General features: G+C 44.6%; 1 protein-coding gene across 1 annotated transcript in view; it reads left to right on the top strand.

The window, feature by feature from the left end:
- Positions 1 to 25,341, top strand: part of RNF212B (ring finger protein 212B) — a 136,662-nt gene that overhangs the window by 49,371 nt on the left and 61,950 nt on the right. The window contains exons 5-8 of the mRNA XM_073610941.1: positions 3,448 to 3,479; positions 3,703 to 3,749; positions 12,751 to 12,793; positions 14,294 to 14,348. Coding sequence (XP_073467042.1) covers positions 3,448 to 3,479; positions 3,703 to 3,749; positions 12,751 to 12,793; positions 14,294 to 14,348 — 177 coding nt within the window. The remainder of the gene's footprint in view (positions 1 to 3,447; positions 3,480 to 3,702; positions 3,750 to 12,750; positions 12,794 to 14,293; positions 14,349 to 25,341) is intronic.

Raw genomic sequence — 25,341 nt, 5'->3', positions numbered from 1 at the left:
CAGTAACGCACTTAGCCAGCCATAGACGGAACAATTTTCTTTCCTGAAACCACGGGATTCCCCCATTAACACAGTCAGTGTTGATGGGGGAATCGCTCCCATAGAGCCATTATGTTTTCCCGGTGGGGAGGAGGGGGCAGCCCCCTCCAGGAGAGCACAGTGATTACTGCTAGTGGCTATAATAGCCTCTAGCAATGATCTCATATAAAATCTGGCAGGCTACTTGTACCCTGATCGATCAATCAACTTGGGTACATTCAGCCTGCCCATATATGGTTTGAATCTCGGCCAGTTCAGCAGGGATTCAAACCACTCCTCTGAAGAAGCAATGCAGCCACCACTGAACAGAAGCATTGTGAAAAGGATAGTGTTAGATGCACTAACAGATGTAGATGGACTTGATTAACAAATTAAAGCTGAACTCCAGGTAGTTACAGCAACAGTTTTTTCTTTTTGGGATAAAGGTTTTACATACATTTTAAAAAGTTGATCATTGTAAGCACTCCTGTCAGTGTTAAATGGTTTATTTTTAACCCTCTAACTACCGCTTTTGCTGGATGGCATGGTCTGTTAAAGGAAGTTAAAGCGGAACTAAAGGCAACAATACTTACCTCTACTTCAACGGTCTGACACCCGCAAGGTCCCTCGGCTGCACCGGCATCTTCTGCCTGGTTTCTTCTGGGTGCCAGTCTTCGTCTCTCCTAATTGGCCAGTGCAGGATGACATCACTCCCATCTGTGCCAGAAAAGGGGATGGAGCTGCGCACGCGCAGCTCTGTTTACATTATGCAGAGGATTGTGAACAGATACGTTTATTTTATTGCAGAACAGACATTGCATGTCTCTTCTGAAATAAAGAACCCGCCTGTTGGAAAACAATAAACATTTTTAAAAAATGGATTTAGTTCCACTTTAAAAAAAATGACAGACTTACTAGCCGGATTACCGGGTTAAAATCAAAGAAAACAATTCTAAAAAAAGAAAGCTAATGCAGCACTCACATCTAAGGATCAGCAAGCTGAAATATATTACATTTTTGCTTTTGGGTTAACATACACTTGAACAAGGCATCATTTTCTGTCAGTAAAAACCAAGTCATAGTTCGATTGCACCCATTTCTGAATGCAAACTGCTTGATACATCTCTTTCAACTACAGTAGTTACTTTCCACTCAATGCTTTGTTGTCCATCTTTGTTTCCATTTGTGATTTAATCATTACCCTCAGTTTATTGATTGTTCTATATTTAGTAAATTAAACCATAAGATTGCCCAGAGGCATATTGCTTTTTTTTATTAATTCAGTCTGTACTTAAAGTGGTAGTAACAATAAAAAAAAAAAAACGAGATCCTATTCCCTTCTAGCAGGTTAACCACTTGCCGACCAGCCACCCTCGTTATACTGCGGCAGGTTGGCACAATTCCGCGAACCCGTCGTAGCTGTACGTCGGCTCCTTTAAGCGGAATAGCTGGCGCAAGCTGCACTGCGGGGGTGCCGATGCTCGTGATCGGCGGTCGCGATGACTGCCGGCCACTAGCGATCGCGGGCACGAGAGGCAGAACAGGGATGTGTGTGTGTAAACACACACACATCCCTGTTCTGTTAGGAGATGCAAATCATGAGTTCCTAATAGCTAGGAACCACCATCTGTCATCTCCTATAGTCAGTCCCCTCCACCTACAGTTAGAACACACAGTCAGGGAACTCATTTAACCCCTTGATCGCTCCCTAGTGTTAACCCCTGCCAGTGATATTTATACAGTAATCATTGCATTTTTATAGCACTGATCGCTGTATAATTGTCGATTGTCCCAAAAATGTGTCAAAAGTGTCTGATGTGTCCGCCATAATGTCACGATAAAAATCGCAGATCGCCGTCATTACTAGTAAAAAAAAATTAGAAAAATGCCATAAATCTGTCCCCTATTTTGTAGACGCTATACCTTTTGCGCAAACCAATCAATATACGCTTAATGTGATTTTTATTACCAAAAATATGTAGAAGAATACATATCGGCCTAAACTGAGAAAAAAATTAGCTTTTTTAAAAAAAAAAAATGGGGATATTTATTATAGCAAAAAGTACAAAATATTGTGTTTTTTTCAAATTTGTCGCTATTTTTTTGTTTATAGCGCAAAAAATAAAAACTGCAGAGATTATCAAATGCCACCAAAAGAAAGCTCTATTTGTGGGAAAAAAAGAACGTAAATTTTGTTTGGGTACAGCGTCACATTACCGCGCAATTGTCATTTAAAGCGACGCAGTGCCGTATCGCAAAAAGTGCTCTGGTCATTGAGCAGCCAAATCTTCCGGGGCTGAAGTGGTTAAACAGCACAGTGCTTGTGCTGTGTAATTTGTCCTTCTGGAAGCTGTAAAAAACCTGGCTGATCCTGCCTGGTTCTGCCCTCCCCTCTGTAAACTGACCGCGGTTTATCATGGCTGCTGAGCCCTGACACTGTGGTCAGTTTACATGCCTCTGTCTTTCGGAGCTCTCCTCCCAGCTCTCCTCTCTACTCCCCCTCATCTTTTCCTTTCCCCCTCCCTGCCTCTAAATACCTTTTTGTCATGTATCTTCAGGCTGGTCACCTGACTCCCGGCCACTCGTCTACTCCAATCCAGCAAGGGGGCTGAGCAGCCAGCACGGCGGTCACGTGATCTCAAGGCTGATGTCAGAGGGAGATCTTGGCCTCTCCCGATGTAGCCTGAAACGGAGTATTAGAGTGGCCGGGAGTCACGTGACCAGCCTGAAGATACATGACAAAAAGGTATTTAAAGGCTTTGATTTTAACAAACAGTGCAGGGTGGCAGCTTAAAATAGGGGGCGTGGCAGTGAATCATAGTGTAGGGTTACAAATCCTTTAAAGCGGAACTAAACCCATTGATTTAATTGCTTCTCAAAACAGTTAACCCGGATACACTGGATACACATTGTGAGGGGTTTTTTTTTTGTTTTAACAAGCAGGCAAAATGGGAAAAAAACTCACAGATCCATGCATCCACAAGCAGATCTAATTATCGGCTGCTGTCGAACAGAGGGGGCTACACACAGATTGTAATTCTGCCAGTTCCTGCTGAACTAGATGAACTTCAGTCCATGTGTACTCAGCTTTACATTCAATGCATGCCATGAATGATAACTGCAACAGTTGCCTGTGCTCTCAACCAATCTGTCAAGCCTTTAAATGGCTGGTGTCATAACTGACATATGTAGCACCATGGCAACTGCAGATGAGTACTTTATGAGTCAATACAGTTAATACACTGGTGATTTGTTATATAGAACTACATCCTATAATACCATTTTTTTTCTTTAAACTTTATACTGAATGATTCCTTTTGTGAAGTATGCATGTTTGAGCTATTTAAAAAGAATGATAAGCGGAATATGGCTGTGATGAGTTCCTCTGTCTGTTTTTAGCTGCTTATTCAAGTTGTTTTTTCTCTTCAGAGTTCCCTAAGCCGATCACAAAGCAACAACAGGTTAGAACATTATCAGGATTTATTATATTTCTTGCATCCTGGGGAAGTATGTTTTACAGTGTCAGACTGCTCCTTTGTGGAGAAGAGCAAAGCTACAGCTGGTTAGGCACATGACCAATGTTCTGCATCCTCTGGTATTTGCTGTGCTCAATTCATTTTATTGACTATTTAAAAAAATCTATTGCTGATTTATGATGCTTGTCTGGTGCTTGTCTCCTGCTAGATCCTGCACACCTCGACCAATAGCGATCACATCTCCCTCGCAGACAGGTATAAGAAATTAGCTGAGCATATGCTTTCTATAACAAAAAAATAATATTTTTCTGGGACTTAAAAAATATGTAAATCATATTCCTGATAGGTGCCTGCTGTGCCATGTACTTTAAAAATAAACCTATTATTGTTGTATGGCTTCCTTTGTGTGACATCCCTGGTGTTCCTGCCAGTCCCTCTACTTTCCTATTAAAAACTGACCACACTAAGCACCATTGTCAGCTCTCTAGCTATGCTGGGAACTAATGCCGCGTACACACAAGCGGTTTAGCCGACGGAATAAACTCTGAAGGTTTCTCCGACGGAACTCCGACAGAATTCCATTCAAGCGGTCTTGCCTACACACGGTCAATCTAAAGTCCAACCAAAGTCCGACTGTCCAGAACGCGGTGATGTACAGCACGTACGACAGGACTAGAAAAAGGATGTTCAATAGCCAGTAACCAATAGCTTCCGTCTCGTACTTGCTTCAGAGCAAGTGTCGTTTTTGGTCCGTCGGAACAGCATACAGACGAGCGGTTTTCTCAATAGGAATTGGTTCTGTCGGAAATATTTAGAGTATGTTCTATTTCTAGGTCCGTCAGAATTTTCGAAAAACAAAGTCAGATGAGGCACACACACGATCGGAATAGACGATGAAAAGCTTCCGTCTGACTTTTTCTGTCGAACATTCCACGCGTCTGTACGCAGCATAAGTGTGCTCTCCTACAATCATCAGACTTCTCGTGCCCCCCCCCCCCCCCGCAGTCTTTCACTAGGAAGCTCAGTGTGCTGCTGTTTCTCCTCTACAAGCTCTTATGCACAACAGAGGGAATGTGATCACATATAAAAAGGGGAGAAAAGTGTGTATAATGTGTTTTTATATATATTTATATATTGCCAAAAATATTGGGGTGCCTGCCTTTACAGGCACATGAACTTTAATGGCATCCCAGTCTTAGTTTGTAGGGTTCAATATTGAGTTGGACCACCCTTTTCAGCTATAACAGCTTCAACTCTTCTGGGAAAGCTGTCCACAAGGTTTAGTAGTGTGTCTATGGGTATGTTTGACCATGCTTCCAGAAGCGCATTTGTGAGGTCAGGCACTGATGTTGGACGAGAAGGCCTGGCTCGCAGTATCCACTCTAATTCCTCCCAAATACGTTCTATCGGGTTGAAGTTTAGGACTCTGTACAGGCCAGTCAAGTTCCTCCATCCCAAACTCGCTCATCCATGTCTTTATGGACCTTGCTTTATGCACTGGTGCACAGTCATGTTGGAACAGGAAGGGGGTCCCCAGATCCTGCCCCTCCATTTGAATGAGTATCGGGTACGTAGTACCCCTACCCATTCACCAAAAAAGTGTCACAAAGTAATAAAAACACACGCACAGCTTTTGACAATCAGTCAAGCTGCCCAAAAAAGCCGTTAGTAAAGCCACCCAAAAAAGAAAAAAACAAAGACGCTCCAGCTGTCGATGAAGGCTGGCTGCCTACTGTAGGCTCTGCCGCCTGACATTTCTATGTCACCTGGTGGTCCCGCCCCTTTGTGACATCATGGAACGGTGAATGCTGGCTCAGTGATGTCCCAAGGGGCGGGGCCACCAGGTGAGGTAGCCAGGTGGCCCCGTCCCTTACCTATATAAGAAATGTCAGATGGTGGAGCCTGTAGTAGGCAGTCAGCCTTCATCGACAGCGGGAGCGCCTTTGGTTTGTTTTTCTCTTTCAGATCCGGAGAGCAGCGCAATTGACGATGGATTTAAATCGGGGGGCACTATTTTTTAATTTTTTTAAAAAAGGAATTGTCAAAAACTGTGTGTGTTTTTATTACTTTGTGACACTTTTTTGGTGAATGGGTAGGGGTACTACGTACCTGATACTCATTCACATGGGGGGGCGGGTTTTGGGAGTGTCCCCGCCCCAAAGCACCCATTCCCCATGTTCAGGGCTTGTGGCCTGGTATCAAATAAAACAATAAATAGTCCCCCGCACTAGCAGGTAATAAAAAAAAATGTGTGAGTAAATAACTGAAAAATTGCCACAAAATCAAAAATGTTCACAGTACACATAATAACAAATGAATGAATAAATAAAGTGATCTTGCGCAGTTTCTCCAGTGTCACTCTGTGAATGACCTCATGGTTAAATAGTATAAATCAATTAATGATCAGTGAACAAAAAATAGGATTTTTAAAACAGCTTACCTGTAAAATCCTTTTCGTTGAAGTACATCACGGGACACAGAGCCATAGTAGTTACTATGTGGGTTATAGGCCACCTTCAGGTGATGGACACTGGCACACCCTAAGACCACTCCCTATAAAACCCCTCCCACTACTGGGAGTACCTCAGTTTTGTAGCAAAGCAATACACGTGTATACCAAAAAGAAGGGAGGGACCTCTGTGTCCCGTGATGTACTTCAAAGAAAAGGATTTTACAGGTAAGCTGTTTTAAAAATCCTATTTTCTTATCGTACATCACGGGACACAGAGCCATAGTAGTTACTATGTGGGATGTCCCATAGCAATACCAACTGAAGGGAGGGAGACACAAGAAAAGTAGGGCACCAAGAGACTAGAGGACTTATACTGCTGCCTGCAGTACACTGCACCCAAAGGCGATATCCTCATGACCTTTTACATCTACTTGATAGAATCTGGTAAATGTATGGACTGAAGACCAAGTTGCGGCCTTGCAGATTTGAGCCATAGAGGCTTGGTGATGCACTGCCCTGGAAGTACTAACTGCCCTGGTGGAGTGCGCTTTAATATGAAAAGGTGGAATTTTCCTCTTTAAACCATAAGCTTGAACAATCACTTGACAAATCCATTTAGAAATAGTAGATTTTGATGCTGCCTGTCCTCTCTTAAGACCTTCTGGCAACACAAACAAAACATCTGTTTTACGAATCTGAGCAGTCGCCTTCAAGTAGACCTTGACTGCTCTCACCACATCAAGAGAATGTAGTGACCTTTCTTCTAGAACAAAGTTCTGGAAAAAATGAAGGCAAAACAATATCCTGGTTTAAAAGAAAACCTGACACTACCTTCGGTAGGAAATCAGGATGAGGACGTAATACAACCTTATCCTTGTAAATAAGCAAATATGGCTCTTTACAAGAAAGAGCAGCCAACTCCGATACCCTTCTTTCAGAAGATATGGCAACCAGAAAAACTAATTTCCTTGTCAAAAGGACCAAGGGAATATCTCGTATCGGCTCAAAAGGCTGTTTCTGTAACGCCGACAGGACTAAATTCAAGTCCCAAGGGTTCAGGGGTGACCTAACCGGAGGATTAATCCGCGTTACCCCCTGAATAAAGCTACGAACCAGAGAGTGCGAAGAAAGTGGTCGTTGAAAAAATACAGATAAGGCCGACACCTGGCCTTTGATAGTACTCAAGGCCGGCTTCATTTCTAATCCCATCTGTAGAAATTCAAGAATCCTACCTATGACATATTTCCTGGGGTGCCAACCCCTGGATTCATACCACGAGACATATGCCTTCCAGACTCTATAATATATGACTCTGGAGGCCGGCTTCCTAGCATTAACCAAAGTAGAAACTACTGAACCTGACAGCCCACGCTCCTTCAGAATTGCGAGAGAAGGTCTGGCCGTGGTGGTTGGGTCCATGGGTCCCCTACCGCCATCTTTACGATCTCTGCATACCAAGATCTCCTTCCCTTCCTGCTCGATCCTGCAAAGAAGTCGCAGAAGCAACAGAACAGGGGGGAATGCATAAATCAGTGAAAACTGATCCCACGGAAAAACCAAGGCATCTGTTCCGCATGCCAGTTTTGTTGAACCTGGATGCAAACAGATCCACGTTCGGAATTCCCCATCTTTGACATATTGATAGAAAGATGTCAGGGTAAAGAGACCATTCTCCCGGGAACAACTGTTGGGGACTCAAGTAGTCCGCCTGCCAATCCTCTATTCCTGGAATGAAGACTGTCGAGAGGCAAGGAATGTTGTCTTCTGCCCAAGATAGGCTATGATTCACCTCTCTGGGACGCAAGGCTTCTCGTGCCCCCTTGGTTATTGATAAAGGGCAATGCTGTAGCATTGTCGGATTGGATCCAGACAGGACAATTCCGTAATCTGAGCGTCCAGGCTTTCAGGGCCAGACAAGCTGCCGAATCTCTAGAATATTGACAAGGTCATTTCTGATTTGGACCATCCTCCCTGGACAGATGCTTCTTCTAGGACTGCTCCCCAGCCCAGAAGGCTGGCATCTGTTGTTACCACTTTCCAGGTAACTGGTAGAAAAGATTTTCCTTTTTGGAGATTCTTGGTTATCAACCACCAACTGAGGCTTTGACGCACTTTTGGGGATAAACGCATTGGGAAGTCTAGAGCTTGGACCTTCTTGTTCCAAGTTGATAGGATACTGTTTTGCAGCAGTCTCGAATGAAACTGAGCATAAGGAACGGCCTTAAATGAAGCCACCATCTTTCCCAACAATCTCATGCAAAGATAAATAGAAGGATTCTTCTTTGCTTTGGCCAACTGAATCAGTTCCCTTATGGAACTGATCTTTGCCTGGGGCAAAAACACCCTCTTCTGAGCTGTATCTATGATCAGACCCAAGTACTCCAATCTCCTTGATGGTTTTAAGGAAGATTTCTCTAGGTTCAGAGTCCAACCTAGGTATTCCAGGTAGATGACCGTGGTGATCAAACTTTGGTTTAAACGGGCTACCAACTGATCTATCAAGAGTAGATCGTCTAAGTAAGCTAGAATCATTATACCCTTATGGAACTGATCTTTGTCTGGGGCAAAAACAACCTCTTCCGAGCTGTATCTATGATCAGACCCAAGTACTCCAATCTCCTTGATGGTTTTAAGGAAGATTTCTCTAGGTTGAGAGTCCAACCTAGGTATTCCAGGTAGCTGACCGTGGTGACCAAACTTTGGTTTAAACGGGCTACCAACTGATCTATCAACAGTAGATCGTCTAAGTAAGCTAGAATCATTATACCCTGAGCCCTTAATCTGGCTAAAGGGGGAGCCAAGACCTTTGTAAACACTCGAGGTACAGTAGCTAGACCGAAAGGCAGAGCTACAAAGCTCGAAGCGTAGATATTTCTGGTGAGTGGGAAAAATAGATACATGGAGGTAGCATCCTTGATGTCGATTGACGCTAGAAGTTCTCCACCTTGTAGAATGGGGACCACTGATCGGATTGCGAAAAGAGCGGATATTCAAAAACCGGTTTAGATCTTTGAGATCTAAAATGGGTCTGACACCTCCGTTTGGTTTTGGTACCGTGAAAAGGTTTGAATAAAACCCTAACCCTCACTCTTCCAAGGGGACCACCGATATCACCTTTTGAGACAAGAGATGATCCAAAGCCAGAGAGATTTCTTTTTTTCTGGATCTCTGGGAACGTTTGATCTGAGAAAACGAGGAGACGGGAACTCTCGGAACTCTAGTTTGTATCCTAGAAATATTGAGAAAGCAACCCATTTGTCTCGACACTGTTCCTGCCAGACCCTTCAGAAGTCTTCCCCCCACTCGAGCGAGCAGGGGCGCCCCTTCATAAGGAGTTTTTAGTATTTTGTTTTGTGGGTTTCCTCCCCCAGGGCCTCTTTTGTCCCTGGGGTTGACCCTGAGGTTTACCTCTTGAACTTGACGGTGGAGGCCATCATGACTGCCTGGAGGTTGATGCTCCTGGCACTGGAGAAGAAGCTTGTTTAAAAGAAAAACGCTTAAACCTCTTCTAAACTGGTAAAAGGGAACTTTTTCCATTAGAAATTCTTTGGATGTATTTATCCACATCAAACAACTGTTCACCGTGAAATGGAAAACTAGCCAAGAGCTTTTTGCATGGAGGTTCGGCTGACCAATCTTTCAACCATAGAACTCTACATACATGCACCAGCCCGAGTATAAGCCGTGAGGCCTGGAGAATAGAATCTCTCATAGCATATATTGTAAAACATAACGCCTCTGATATCCCTGCTAAATCTTGGGCCTGCTGATCAGGAATAATCTTGAGCACCTGTTTAAACTGGTCTTTTAAGGACTGACATACACCGATTGCTGCCAGCGCAGGCTGAACCACTGAACCTGCCAGAGAAATATTGTTTTTAAATAGGAATTCCAACTTCTTATCTGTTGGATCCTTTAGCATTTGAGCATTGTCTACCGGACAAATTACATTTTTATCCACAGAGGATATAGCAGCGTCAATTGCTGGAATCCCCCATTTTTATTAAACTCTTCCTCCATAGGATAAAGTGTTGAAAACTTTTTTGGAGGAAAAAACTGTTTATCTGGATGCTCCCACTCAGAATACATAAGCTTTTTTAGTAATGAATGGATAATAAAAGCATGAATAGCCTGGGGAGGCTTTAGCGAACCCAAACAAGAAGTGGGCTCATCGACTGACTCCGCTATTGGCAGCAAACATGTGGAGCAAACCAATTCAGTAAGAGATTGTACCAACAACCTTTCAGATTGTGAACCTGATCCTTCCATATTAGACTCTTCAGAAGAGGAGTCATCAGCCTCTTCCTAGTGCCCTGAGAGAAATTCGTCATCTCTCGCCCCCTGTTCCTCAGTTTGAGGGTCCTGGGTAATGGAATGGGACCTGTCACTCTTAGTCCCACTCTGGGATGCGATTTACACATTAATCTTTTGTTCCAAGCCTAAAATGGTTGAGGAAAAAACCTCTTCAGTAATATATACAAGGGATGCAGTGTTAAGAGCAGCTGCAACCCCCTGACATCCCTGATGGCTCACTCTGACCAGCCATTTCACTCTCAGGGAAGGATGCCATCTTTTTTGAGATGGTTCAAGGCTTCTTTATGGCTATAGAAGTGTTTCTATGGACCTTTTTTGAGGTGTTTTTACCCCCCTTCCGACCATAGCCCGATGCACAAAGCAGAGGTACTACCAGAAAGAACGCATCCACTGCTTGAGCAATAGTTCAGCCCTGCCGCTGCTATTAATCCTCAACCTGATGCAATAGTAAATGTGTCAAAAGGAATGCCTGTGTCACCAAACCTCTTTCATGCCCCTCTTTGCTCTTGTGTCCCTCCGTCAGCTTGCAGCAGCAACATGGAGCTTTTAAAAAGCACATTCCTGCGCTGGGCGTTGGAGGACGCCAACCCCATGCTAAGCCCTGCCCCCCTCCATCGCATTCAGCCCCCACCTCTTCTTTAAAAAGGAATTTTCCCATGCAAGCATGGGCCTCTGATCCTACGGGATCGTTTTGTGAGGGAGGAATGGTGTGGAGGGGACCTGGAAGCCACCGCCAAGTAGGGCGGCATACTGATCTTTTTTTTTTTTTGTTCTCCCCTAACGCTCTTACCTCATGAAGAGGAGGAGAGTACAGCCCAGGTGGGGGGGGTGTCTGGAGAAGAGGAAAACCCTCCCAGACTTACCGGTCTGAATGCTAGTTGGAGAAAAAAAGAAGCCTGCTGCTCTGGACACAGCGTGATCTCTTGAGGAAGCATGAGAAGGTACGTGCTCCATACAGCCCCCAGTAGTGACACTTGGCATGACATTTACTAATCAAAGGAGACATTTCATAAGAAAATTCAAAAACTCCGCTTACCTTTCCCGCCACAGGGTTTTCTGTGGTAAAAACCAACAGACCCAATCTTCACCCTTCACGGTGGGTTTTGTTAACAAACCTTCAGGAACTGGGGACTCTCGGGGAACTCGCAATCCTGGATCTGTAATAGCATCCCGCCAGTAAAACTTTATGGTCTTAATACCAAAAGTACTGGATCCCGGGATGCAGCTCTCTAAAAAGAGAAGCATTACAGGCGAAACCTCGTTTCTTCGGGCATGAGGCCCGGGTACCATTCAATTCGGCCTAAAAGACACTTTGAATGGATCCAGCTGCATAGCTAGCCCCAGCAAGGATTGCTCCAGTGGAGCTCAGCACAGCACATCTTCACTCGTGACCAACACCTTAGACACTGGCAAAAAAACTGAGGTACTCCCAGTAGTGGGAGGGGTTATATAGGGAGTGGACTTCTTGTCTTAGGATGTGCCAGTGTCCATCACCTGAAGGTGGCCTATAACCCACATAGTAACTACTATGGCTCTGTGTCCCATGATACGAAAAGAAACAAATAATACAATAAATTGTCCAAATATCAGTGGATGAAATGAATAAAGTCCTTGTTAGTTAAACTTCCACTAAAAAACATGACTTCACCAAACAACTCAGTGCTCACAGAACTCTCACCTCATTGTAGTTAATAAAAAGCCTTTTGGACAAATGTATGGGCTGATAGGATCCAAACTCCAGGCTCCGGGCTCTTGAAGTATCACTAATAACTCCAGACCACATGCGGCAATGAAATAAATATTAAATTAAATATTAAAAGACAAATGGATGCTTACATCAATAAGAATTAAAGTGCAAAAAGGTTAAAACAGCGGCGTTAGATTGCCTCTTGCATTACTTTCTGTCCGCGATTCACTCCGACCACGCCCTACGCGTTACGTCATGTCTTATGACTTTAGGGGACTAAAAGATATTTAGTTAAGCAGGTGTTATTCCAATTTGTCTGCAAATGTGGGAATACACTTTAAGGCCCCTTTCAAGCGGAAGTTCTGATCAGGTCCACCTGTCAGTTCTTCAGGCAGATCGTAAGGCCCATGCATTCCTATGGACAGGCAGGAGTAAATAGACTTGTGTATGTTTACACATGTCTACCTCTGGGTTTGATTGAGTTGGCTAAAAAAAACACCCAACTCTGGGTGTAAACAGACAACAGAGTACGTTCACTCCTGGCCGTCCATAGAGAAGAGTGGCCTCTGTCCGCATCCATTCTGCAGAAACCGAGCAGATATGTGCCATCTGCCCGATCTGCTCTGATCAGCAGGAAATCAGCCCACAGATCCCCTGCTGATCGGAAAGGAATCCACCCCGTGTGAAGCACAGATTTATTTAAAAGAAGGCCATAGTACTACTTTAAGCTTTATTACAAACTTAATGCAGGCATTAGATGTTCACATTAGTTTTATTTGCATATTTGTGATTGCTTCACTCAGTTACTCCTCGGGTTAGCAGTCAGCACAGTGGACAAATTGGAAGGTAAGTGCAATGGGGAATCAAATGTATAAGGGTTACCAGAATGATGTTAGTCACATTTGGTTTTAATGTCATGTCTAAGCCAAACTGGTCCAAATGAACCATTTCCATTACAGAACAATGCAGCCACTGGATGTGCTCTAAGGCAGGCCATACACAGTGCAAGTTTCTTTCCTGCAACCATGAGTGTGGCGTTCTACGAGCACAAATTACACATCTAATTTCATTCCAACCTATCACACTTTTGAAGGTCCTGGAGCACCAGGACAGTGGAATTACCCACAAAATGACCCAATTTTTCAAAGCATACGTATATTCTATGAGGCATGGGCTGCAGATAGGTACTCGGGTACTCTGATGGGCTGCAGATAGGTACTTGGTTACTCTGATGGGCTGGAGATAGGTACTCAGGTATTCTGATGGGCTGGAGACAGGTGCTCGAATACTCTGATGGGCTGCAGATAGGTTTTTGGGTAATCTGAGGGGTTGTGACAGGTACTCAGGTACTCTGATGAGCTGGTGACAGGTACTTGGGTACTCAGGTACTCAGATGGGCTGTGACAGGTACTCACATGGACTGTGAGAGGTACTCAGATGGGATGTGACAGGTACTTTGATGGGCTGTGACAGGAACTTTAATGGACTGGTGACAGGTCCTCATTATTACTGGGGGGCAATCAGTGTCTGTTGGTGTGCACAGTAAGTGGTAACGGGCTGTTACTGCAGTCCTCTCACACGCGATCTGTATGTGAGGAGGAGAACCCGTAACAGCTTGTTACCATGGTTGGTTTACATTCTGTGACCGGCTGTGATTGGACACACCTGGTCACGTGGTAAAGAGCCAATTCTATTGGCTCTTTACCACAATCAGGGATGGGCTGTGTCATGGTGACAAGCCTCAGCCCCGATCGCCGCACTGCGTGAGGCAATGCATGTGACTGGCTGTGATTGTACACAGCCGATCATGAGGTAAAGAGCCATTTTTATTGGCTATTTACACTGATCTGGGATTGGCTGTGTCCCGAGGGACACTCCTCATTCCCGATCGCAGCGTGAGGGCCCGCAGGAGCGGCGAGAACGGGAGGACGTCATATGACGTCCTCTCGGGATGGGAGAGTTTTCCTGTGATGTACAACAAAAGTATTTACAGTATATTGTTTATATGTATGCATTTTCATCATGTAATGGGCTTTAAGTCAGCTGCACCAGGCTCACAGAATTAAAGTAAAAAAATATACCCAAATATGAAAAGACCATAAAACATTGGTTGTCATTGGGTCAAATGATCCAGTTCTCATAGAAGAATTTTAGACTAACTTAACTAAATATTCTTTGCACTCTTAGCTACATTTTTAAGAAACAAACATTTGGATATGTATCCCAATTCAATAAAAAACATACACTTATCAGTTCTCTTGAAAGGTTGCCTGAAATTATACATGTATCATGTAAATATATTTTTCAAATGCATGCTTACATCTGTCCACCTATTTTCTATTTCAGTCGATCATCATCTCTGGAGTCAGTTGCATTTGTTCGATCCCATTCAGGAAGCAGTGTAAGTATGTGAATAGAATACAAAAGTCAGGCACATGCTTGTGGTTTTACATATACTATATTACCAAAAGTATTGGGATGCCTGCCTTTACACACACATGAATTTTAATGGCATCCCACCAGTCTTAGCCTGTAGAGTTCAATATTGAGATGGCCCACCCTTTGCAGCTTTAACAGCTTCAACTCTTCTGGGAAGGCTGTCCACAAGGTTTAGGAATGTGTCTATGGGAATTTTTGACCATTGTTCCAGAAGCTCATTTGTGAGGTCAGGCACTGCTGTTGGACGAGAAGGCCTGGCTCGCAGTCTCCACTCTAATTCATCCCAAAGGTGTTCTATCAGGTTCTCCTAAACCTTGTGCACAGCCTTCCCAACAGTCTCCAAGCTCATATCGGCCTTTAGCACATCAAATGCAGTTTGAACAATCCCAATCTCAAAATTAGGAACAGCTCATCAAATTACAAATCTTGGGAGAGTTCACACAATTTTTCTGCCTCCTCAACTATATTAACTTATATTGGAAGCAAAATTACTGCTTTAAATAGTGCTGCTTTCATCTAATAGAAGCACTGTGACTGAGGACTTCTGAAGATTCAGATAAAAAAAAAAAAAAAAAGTGCTTGAAAGAGATGAAGGTAAAACAAGCTATCCAGTTGATGATGTCAGACACTTTCCATGATTGTTGTTGTGCAGCTTCAATTTGTTATTGTTGCTGAAGTTGGAGCTACCTTACCAATTATCCTTAACATTGTCATGCTGTGGGGTGGTACTGGAATGTACCACTGAAATATTTGTATTGCAACCAGCAACTGATAAAACAGTAAACACTTTGGTCAGGACTATGTAACTTGCATCATAATGGGGGGAATTAATAAAGGGTGTCACACACCCTTTAGGATTCCGTCCGGCTGTCGCACCAACATTATTGGTGCAGCGGAACATAGATCTTTCTGAGCCTGGCACTAAGGTCAGAGTGGTTATACTGGACACTCCTTCCTCAATGCACTCCTTCCCTGGACATAATGCCCATCACACAGACATGTGCATGGCCGAGGAGTTTTGTACTGTGTTGGCAGAGCCTGATGGGGTATTGATAGGCTTATTCCCCAGCAAGCATACCTTGGTGTTAATTGACAATGCACAGCAGTGAGCAAATCCATAGGCACTATTTAGCAATTTACATAACACCTTTGTTCCAGCACTGCCCACTGCACAGCTCAGGGCCGATCCTAGGGTCACAGGCGCCTGGGTGCAGAAATATTTCTGGCGCCCCCACATGGGCGTGGTCATTTTAGTAACTCCTCCCCTTTACAAATATTTCTATGGCAATGACTCAACCACAGAGATGCTCCGCCACAAAGTCTTCATTACCCTGGGATCCTTACAGGTACAATAAACAAAATACAGGAAGAGAAGCAAGAGTCCTTTATTGGGACCTGGAGGGGGGCCTCTCTGTGGAGACAGAGAGCGCTTCTGTTAGAGAGTCTATTAGAAAGAGCCCCCAGAAATACTGCAGACATGATACAGGAGATGGTCAGAGACTGCAGACATAGTACAGGAGACGATCGGAGACTGCAGATATGATATAGGAGATGATCAGAGACTGCAGACATGATACAAGAGATGGTCAGAGACCGCAGACATGGTACAGGAGATGGTCAGAGACTGCAGACATAGTACAGGAGATGTCAGAGACTGCAGACATAGTACAGGAGATGGTCAGAGACTGTAGACATAGTATAGGAGATGGTCCGAGACTGCAGACATGATACAGCGGATGGTCCGAGACTGCAGACATAATACAAGAGATGGTCAGAGACTGCAGACATAGTACAGGAGATGGTCAGAGACTGCAGACATAGTACAGGAGATGGTCAGAGACTGCAGACATAGTACAGGAGATGTTTAGAGACTGCAGACATAGTACAGGAGGTGGTCAGAGACTGCAGACATACTACAGGAGATGGTCCGAGACTGCAGACTAAGGATGAGCTCCAGCGTGTTCGTAAGCTGCACGTGCAGAGCCCGCCAGGAAGTCGGCAATGCGCTGCGCTAATCGCAGGCAGTGAGACATTTCCCGATCTCTGCAGCTGCACATCGGGAAATGTCTCACTGCTTGTGATTAGCGCTGTGCAGTTCCTGGCGGGCTCTGCACGTGCAGCTTGTGAACACGCTGGAGCTCATCCTTACTGCAGACATAGTACAGGAGATGGTCTATTAGACCCCTTTCACACTGGAGGCGTTTTTCAGGCACCTTAGTGTTAAAAATAGCGCCTGGAAAAAGCCTTATCTGCAATCCCAGCGTGAGAGCCCGAGGGCTTTCACACTGGAGCAGAGCACTGGCACGACGTCCAAAAAATTCCTGCAAGTAGCTTCTTTAAGGCGCTTTAGGAGCGGTGTATACACCGCTCCTAAAGCGCCCTTGCCCATTGAAATCAATGGGCAGTGCCTGCAAAGCGCCTCTGCAGTTGTGCCTTTGTACCCTTTAGTGGGGGTTAAATGTACCTCTAAAGCGACGGTAAAGCGCCACTAAAAGTAGCGGCACATTACCACTGATGCCCCCGCACTGTCAGTGTGCAAGGGCTCTTAGTACATCTCATTATACATCACATCTGTAGATGAAAGAAAGGAGGAGGGAAGAGCCCCCCAAAAAAGATGGTCCGCTCAAGAACAAACTAGTGTAAACCTAAATAACTTTATTTGTGTCACAATAGATACAGAACAACTATCCAAAAACCATGTATTAAAGAATAGGACAAGAGTCCTATTTTGCACAGGTGGCCACCACAAACATTCCACATACATCTGTCACTCATGCACTTGCACCCATGTGAATTGTTATAGAGAAGACCCGGGTCTGTTCAAAATTTCATAGAGTTCCTAAATAGGATTAAAAATAATTGAATATTAAGCCTTCGGTCTTTCCTCAATAAAGTGCAAATGCTGGTGATTGATGAGATTCCATCTAGATATAATTCCAATAGCCAACTAAGGATACATATGTCAAAACAACATAAGGAGATGGGAAGTCCCGGTTTACTCAGCTAGATAGCGGCAAATCAAAGGGCAAGTTCACATCTTATGCAAGAAGGCAGACGGTGAATAGCCATAGACAGTGTACCTCCTATGTGTTGGAGTACTACTTAGCTCACCGTTGGACGTCTTCAGTGAAGGGATGGTGGAGCCCGAGAAAACTGATGGTAGCCGCGCTGATGTGGTACGGGGGAGCGTTCATGCGGTGTGTTTGTCTGTTGCAGATATGAGCTGTCGTTTCCGGATCTTCCCCAAGGGGATGTACGGTGAGTCACAGAGTTCAGACGTTAGAGCGCTCCGCGCTTGATCTATCAGATGGTTGGAAGGAGCGCTCAGTCTCAATGTCCACCACAGGACTCAACCCAAAATCCGAGAGTCAATCGAGATGTTCCCATATGATCAAAGGGGTTTCTTCATCAATGTGTGGAGGTCTATGTCCCACCTGTGCATGGGTTAGACGCTTACGCGTTTCGCTTGTTGCCAAGCTTCTTCAGAGCAAATGTGGTGCCAATGGCTGAGTGCTTAAATAGCATTACGGCCAATGTTCAATATCCTGCAATTATAGCCAGCACCTGGGCACCAAAGCCTAACCTTACCTTCACACACTGGTTCAAGAACACAGTCCATAAGGGTTGCCTTTTTGAAGTTTTATTACAGCATTAACTTTGATGGGTTCAAGGAGCTGCGGGATACTCCATGTTACCAACTAGAACAATTAGGGCACTCTTCCTTGTAGTAACTCTGCTGAAAAGTGCCTTAAGCAGTGGGACATTAAGTGGACAGCACCAGGGCACCATTATCAATGCGCCAGGCAAGCCTTGTACTTTGTGCAGCAGGAGTGGTATATCAAACAGCCACTGAAATACTTTCTCCCTTTGGGTCAGTACTTACAGTGTCCTTTTATCATAGACTGCAACTCTGATTCCAGCAGACAGGCTCTCCCTGTGTACTCCCAAGGCAGGTCTTCAGTGACACCCCTCTTGAATCCCTCAAAGGGTTTGTGGCTGAGCAGGTCCTCTCAGCATGGCTGGGATCCTAATGAGCAGGCTGGACCTTCCAGGCTGGACCTTTACAGTATTCTGGAATCTTTTTGCACTGTTCATATGACTTTTTATGGACTTTCATTCACTGATTTTCCATTTCAGATCATTTTCTTTTTTTTTAATCTATTTAAATATATATATTTTTTGCATTTGGTTTATTCAGCGCTGCTGCTCACTTTCAGGTTTTCAAGTGATTCTTATTTTTTATTCATTTTATGATATAAGCAGCGGCTGGTTTGTAACACTTGTTTCAGGTATACAGTATCTCACAAAAGTGAGTATACCCCTCACATTTTTGTAAATATTTTATTATATCTTTTCATGTGACAACACTGAAGAAATGACACTTTTCTACAATGTAAAGTAGTAAGTGTACAGCTTGTATCACAGTGTAAATTTGCTGTCCCCTCAAAATAACTCAACACACAGCCATTAATGTCTAAGCCGCTAGCAACAAAAGTGAGTACACCCCTAAGTGAAAATGTCCAAATTGGGCCAATTAGCCATTTTCCCTCCCCGGTGTCATGTGAATCGTTAGTGTTACAAGGTCTCAGGTGTGAATGGGGAGGAGGTGTGAAAAATTTAGTGTTATCGCTCTCACTCTCTCATGTTGGTCACTGGAAGTTCAACATTTCACCTCATGGCAAAGAACTCTCTGAGGATCTGAAAAAAAAAGAATTGTTGCTCTACATAAAGATGGCCTAAACTATAAGAAGATTGCCAAGACCCTGGAACTGAGCTGCAGCATGGTGGCCAAGACCATACAGCGGTTTTACAGGACAGGTTCCACTCAGAACAGGCCTCGCTGTGGTCAACCAAAAAAGTTGAGTGCACGTGCTCAGCATCATATCCAGAGGTTGTCTTTGGGAAATACACGTATGAGTGCTGCCAACTTTGCTGCAGAGGTTGAAGGGGTGGGGGGGTCAGCCTGTCAGTGCTCAGACCATACGCTGCACACTGCATCAAATTGGTCTGCATGGCTGTCGTCCCAGAAAGAAGCCTCTTCTAAAGATGATGCACAAGAAAACCAAACAGTTTGCTGAAGACAAGAAGATTAAGGACATGGATTACTGGAACCATGTCCTGTGGTCTGATGAGACCAAAATAAACTTATTTGGTTCAGATGGTGTCAAGAATGGGTGGCGGCAACCAGGTGAGGAGTACAAAGAAAAGTGTGTCTTGCTTACAGTCAAGCGTGGTGGTGGGAGTGTCATGGTCTGGGGCTGCATGAGTTCTGCCAGCACTGGGGAGCTACAGTTCATTGTGTACTGTGACATACTGAAGCAGAGCATGATGCCCTCCCTTTGGAGACTGGGCCGCGGGGCAGTATTACAACATGATAACAACCCTAAACACACCTCCAAGACGACCACTGCCTTATTAAAGAAGCTGAGGGTAAAGGTGATGGACAGGCCAAGCATGTTTCCAGACCTAAACCCTATTGAGCATCTGTGGGGCACAAGGTCTCTAACATCCACCAGCTCCATGATGTCGTCATGGAGGAGTGGAAGAGGACTCCAGAGGCAACCCGTGAAGCTCTGGTGAACTCCATGCCCAGGAGGGTTAAGGCAGTGCTGCAAAATAATGGTGGCCTCACAAAATATTGACACTTTGGGCCCAATTTGGACATTTTCACTTAGGTGTGTACTAAGTTTTTTTTCCAGTGGTTTAGACATTACTGGCTGTGTGTTCAGTTATTTTGAGGGGACAGCAAATTTACACTGTTATACAAACTGTACACTCACTACTTTACATTGTAGCAAAGTGTCATTTCTTCAGTGTTGTCACATGAAAAGATATAAAATATTTACAAAAATGAGAGGGGTGCACTCACTCACTGAGATACTGTACATCTTATTTTTCATGTGTCCTTTGGCACATTGGTGAATGAGTGTTTTTTGTTCATTTAAACACTTGTTTTGTTTATATTATCAGCTTATTTCAACCATTGTGCAGCCATGGAAGCTATCAACATTTGAATTAATTGACAGTTTAGTCCTGAATCTGTCTTTTCCAGTGATGTAAAAGACACTAATGCCGCGTACACACGGTCGGACTTTTCGTCTACAAAAGTCCGACAGCCTGTCCGACATACTTCCGACGTACCTTCGGCGGACTTGCGGCAGACTTTCTTACGAACGGACTTGCCTACACACGACCACACAAAAGTACGACAGCCTAGTACGCGGTGACGTACACCAAGTCCGACGAGACTATAAAACGGAAGTTCAATAGCCCGTACGACACCCTTTGGGCTCCTTCTGCTAATCTCGTGTTTATCTCGTGTTAGTAGAAGTTTGGTGAGAGACGATTCGCGCTTGTGAGACTCGTATTTTTCAGTTCGTTTTAACTGTTGTTCAGTCTGTGCTTGTGAGGTTTGTATCTGCTTTTCAGTGCGTTTGGTCAGTTGGCATTGAGAAATCTTTGTTTTATTGGCCGCTCGTTCCTGATTTTCAGGTCGTTCTTCACAGGCCTTGCTGTTCTTCAGTGCGTTCTGTTTAGTGCGTTCTGACCAGCCGACCATTTTGAAACCATGTTACCTGTACGTACTCATCGTAGAGCTCGTGCATTGTATGTGCTTGGTGCTGTAGTTTATTCTTCAGCCCAAGACCAGTCCATGAACAGGGCGAGGAGGAGTTCATGGACCAAGAATTGGTTGCTTCAGCGTGACCAGTTCTGTCACATGCCTTTGCTCCGTGAGATCCGTGAGAATAATCCTGAGGATTTCAGGAACTTTCTCCGGATGACGGACCCCGTTTTTGACCGTTTGTTGGCTTTGCTGACCCCCTATATCAGCAGGCAGGATACCTGCATGAGGCAAGCCATCACTCCGGAGCAGAGGCTGGTCGCTACCTTGCGGTATTTGGCCAAAGGGAGAAGCCTGCAGGACCTTAAGTTCTCGACAGGCATCTCCCCCCAGGCTCTGGGGATCATTATCCCAGAGACCTGTTCTGCCATCATCCAGGTCCTGCAGAAGGACTATATTAAGGTAAGATATTTTTCTTTTATTAGCATCACATGTTCTTTTATGTAATCTTTGATAATGTAATGTATTTCTTGCTTCAAACACTACTTACCATCATTGCAATATAGTGTGAATGTCCCCTTTTTATCCTCACACATGCTGGAATTTTTTCCTGTTATTTTTTGTCATGCATGTATATTTTCCTTCAATAACCTTCCCAGCATGAAGTGATGGGAACATATCCACCTAGTCTACTCATTTTGAATGTATTTTGTTTGAGTGTATTTAGTGTGCTTATAATTAGCAATTAGCTAGATTTCCCAACCCCCCCACCCACCCCCACCTAAACTCAGTCCAAATAGTGTGCTGCTAATTAGCAATTATCTTGATTTCCCAACCCCCCCACCCACCCCCACCTAAACTCAGTCCAAATAGTGTGCTGCTAATTAGCAATTATCTTGATTTCCCAACCCCCCCACCCACCCCCACCTAAACTCACTCCAAATAGTGTGCTGCTAATTAGCAATTATCTAGATTTCCCAACCCCCCCCCACCCCCACCTAAACTCACTCCAAATAGTGTGCTGCTAATTAGCAATTATCTAGATTTCACAACCCCCCCACCCGCCCCCACCTAAACTCACTCCAAATAGTGTGCTGCTAATTAGCAATTATCTTGATTTCCCAACCCCCCCACCCACCCCCACCTAAACTCACTCCAAATAGTGTGCTGCTAATTAGCAATTATCTAGATTTCCCAACCCCCCCCACCCACCCCCACCTAAACTCACTCCAAATAGTGTGCTGCTAATTAGCAATTATCTAGATTTCACAACCCCCCCACCCACCCCCACCTAAACTCACTCCAAATAGTGTGCTGCTAATTAGCAATTATCTAGATTTCACAACCCCCCCCCCCCCCCACCCTCGTTAAAATTTGCTTGAATGTTCTGTGGTGTTGATTTGGCTAAAGCAAATATATGTTGCAGTTTGCAAAATGCATGTGCACTCTACAAGTGCATTTGTTCCAGTGCTTTAGTAAATGAGCAGAAGCTCTGCTGATTTCCATCATCAAATCATATGCAAGCCTCAAAGTGTTTTCATTAATTGCCCTTGCCTGTGATTGTGTACTCCTTGCAACATGAATGCCTTTTTACATTACCTCATTTACTGTAAGCTGGTTAGCAACTGCACCTGCAGAGTGCGACAACTGCAGTCTTGTAGCCTTTTTAGTCCCTAAATTCCTGCGTGTCCTAAAAGTAATCTTTTTTAGGGATTTCACAACCCCCTAAAATGTAATCAATGTTCCATCAGAGGGGGTGAGCAATCTGATAAGTGTGCCTTTCCATATTAGTTATTCCAGAAGAATTAAATTATTTAATGTTATACTGATGCTGGGGAATAATGTTTTTAATTGTCTAATTTTATTGCAATGTTAGCTTCCAAATTAATTGATTTTGGTTTTCTTGTTTGATTCCCCAGTTTCCTTCAACGCCACAGGAATGGCAGACTGTGGCATCCCATTTTGCCAGCCGTTGGGACTTTCCCAATTGTGGAGGGGCTATAGATGGGAAACATGTCCACATTGTGCCACCACCCCATTCGGGGTCATACTATTTTAATTATAAGGGGTTCCACAGTATTGTTTTAATGGCGGTGGTGTCGGCACACTATGATTTTTTATATGTGGACGTGGGGAAGAATGGCCGGATGTCGGATGGAGGAGTATTTGCCCAGACGGAGTTCTGCCAGCGTCTCCAGAGTGGTGGCCTGGGATTGCCACCTGATGAGGATAACGTGGAAGGACTCCCCTTTGTCTTCATTGCCGATGAAGCCTTCGCTCTCAGCAAGCACCTCATGAGGCCATTCCCCCAAAGAACCCTCACCCCGGAGAGGAGGGTTTTTAATTACCGGCTGGCCAGAGCTAGAAGAGTGGTTGAGAATGCGTTTGGAATTCTGGCCAGCCGGTTCCGCCTGTTTCAAACAGCCATTAATTTGGCGGAATACAAACTTAATTTTATCATTTTATCGTGCTGCATTCTGCACAACTTTTTAAACAAACATTCTCCGAATTATATAGGCACAGTTGGGCCTGAGGCCGGACAAATAGAAGCCAACCTTACGGGCCTGGATACTGTCCGTACTGGCTTGGCCCCCCAAAGTGCCCGTCAAGTTAGACAGCAATATGTTAATTATTTTATGGGTAGGGGGGCCATTGCAATGGGCCAGGATATATAATTTTTTACAATAAAAAAAATATTGAGGAAATCTTGCATTATATTTATTGCTTGCCTTTCTTTTGGGCTGTCTCCTAGGTTATGGTCGAGCAGTTGTAGTGCCAACTGTATTTTAATTTTAAATGTCTAAATAAGCTCCATTGCCACTGTAAACAACTTTTTTACAATTATAACCAAACTGATACTGAGCCTTGAAATAACAAACCACACATTTATTTAATTCCTATAAGGAGATGTTTTTATTAATGGTTGTTATGCATTCAGTTCTGCATTTAGTATAAAATGTTCACATTTACCATTTACCATGTGATCGAGCCGTCAAATGACGGCGCGATCACATGTAAACAGACCGGCGGCGTCTGATGACGCCGGTTCCTCTCCTCCCCTCCTGTGTACCGATCGGTACACTGTGAAGGAGAGGGAGATGGATGGATGGCTGCAGCGCTGTGGGCTGGTTGTGTAGTGCCCACAGCACTGCACAGAGACATCCAGCCATCCATCCATCCATGCTCAGCCATCCCCACTACTCTGCAATACTCTGCTATGCCCCACCTTACTCTGCAATACCCCAATATTACTCTGCAATACCCCCACATTACTCTGCAATACCCCCACATTGCTCTGCAATACCCCCACATTACTCTGCAATACCCCCACATTACTCTGCAATACCCCACAATACTCTGCAATACCCCGCAATACTCTGCAATACTCTGCAATACCCCGCAATACTCTGCAATACCCCGCAATACTCTGCAATACCCCGCAGTACTCTGCAATACCCCGCAATACCCTGCCATACTCTGCAATACCCCACAATACTCTGCAATACCCCACAATACTCTGCAATACCCCGCAGTACTCTGCAATACCCCGCAATACTCTGCAATACCCCGCAATACTCTGCAATACCCCGCAGTACTCTGCAATACCCCGCAGTACACTGCAATACCCCGCAATACTCTGCAATACCCCGCAATACTCTGCAATACCCCGCAGTACACTGCAATACCCCGCAATACTCCGCAATACTCCGCAATACCCAGCAATACTCTGCAATACCCCGCAATACTCTGCAATACCCTGCAGTACTCTGCAATACCCCGTTGTACTCTGCAATACCCCCCATACTCTGCAATACCCCCCATACTCTGCAATACCCCCCATACTCTGCAATACCCCCCATACTCTGCAATACCCCGCCATACTCTGCAATACCCCGCCATACTCTGCAATACCCCGCCATACTCTGCAATACCCCGCCATACCCAGCCATACCCTGCCATGCTGAGCCACGCTCGGCTGTACTCGGCCTCTGTATGTGGCCAGGCTGTGGAAGTCTCACACATGTGGTATCGCCGTACTCAGGAGGAGCAGGAGAATCTATTTTGGGGTGTCATTTTTGCTTTGTGTACATGCTATGTGTTAGAAATATTGTATAAATGGACAACTTTGTGTTAAAAAAAAAAAAAAATACGTTTTAACCACTTCCCGCCCGCCGACTGTCATACAACGTCCTTGACTTTGTGCGGGGATATCTGAATAAAGCCTGCAGCTACAGGCATCATTCAGATATCAGCTTTTTCAGCCGGCGATTCCCTACACCATAAGAACGATCATAGCGGCTGTTCCACTGCTTGATCGTTCTTACGGGAGGCGAGAGGGGATGTCCCCCCTCCCGCCGCACTCCGCTGCTTCTACCGACTCACCGCTACGATC

Source organism: Aquarana catesbeiana, linkage group LG01, assembly GCF_042186555.1.
Source record: "Aquarana catesbeiana isolate 2022-GZ linkage group LG01, ASM4218655v1, whole genome shotgun sequence".
Classification (NCBI taxonomy): domain Eukaryota; kingdom Metazoa; phylum Chordata; class Amphibia; order Anura; family Ranidae; genus Aquarana; species Aquarana catesbeiana.
This window is presented reverse-complemented; position numbering and strand designations above follow the sequence as displayed.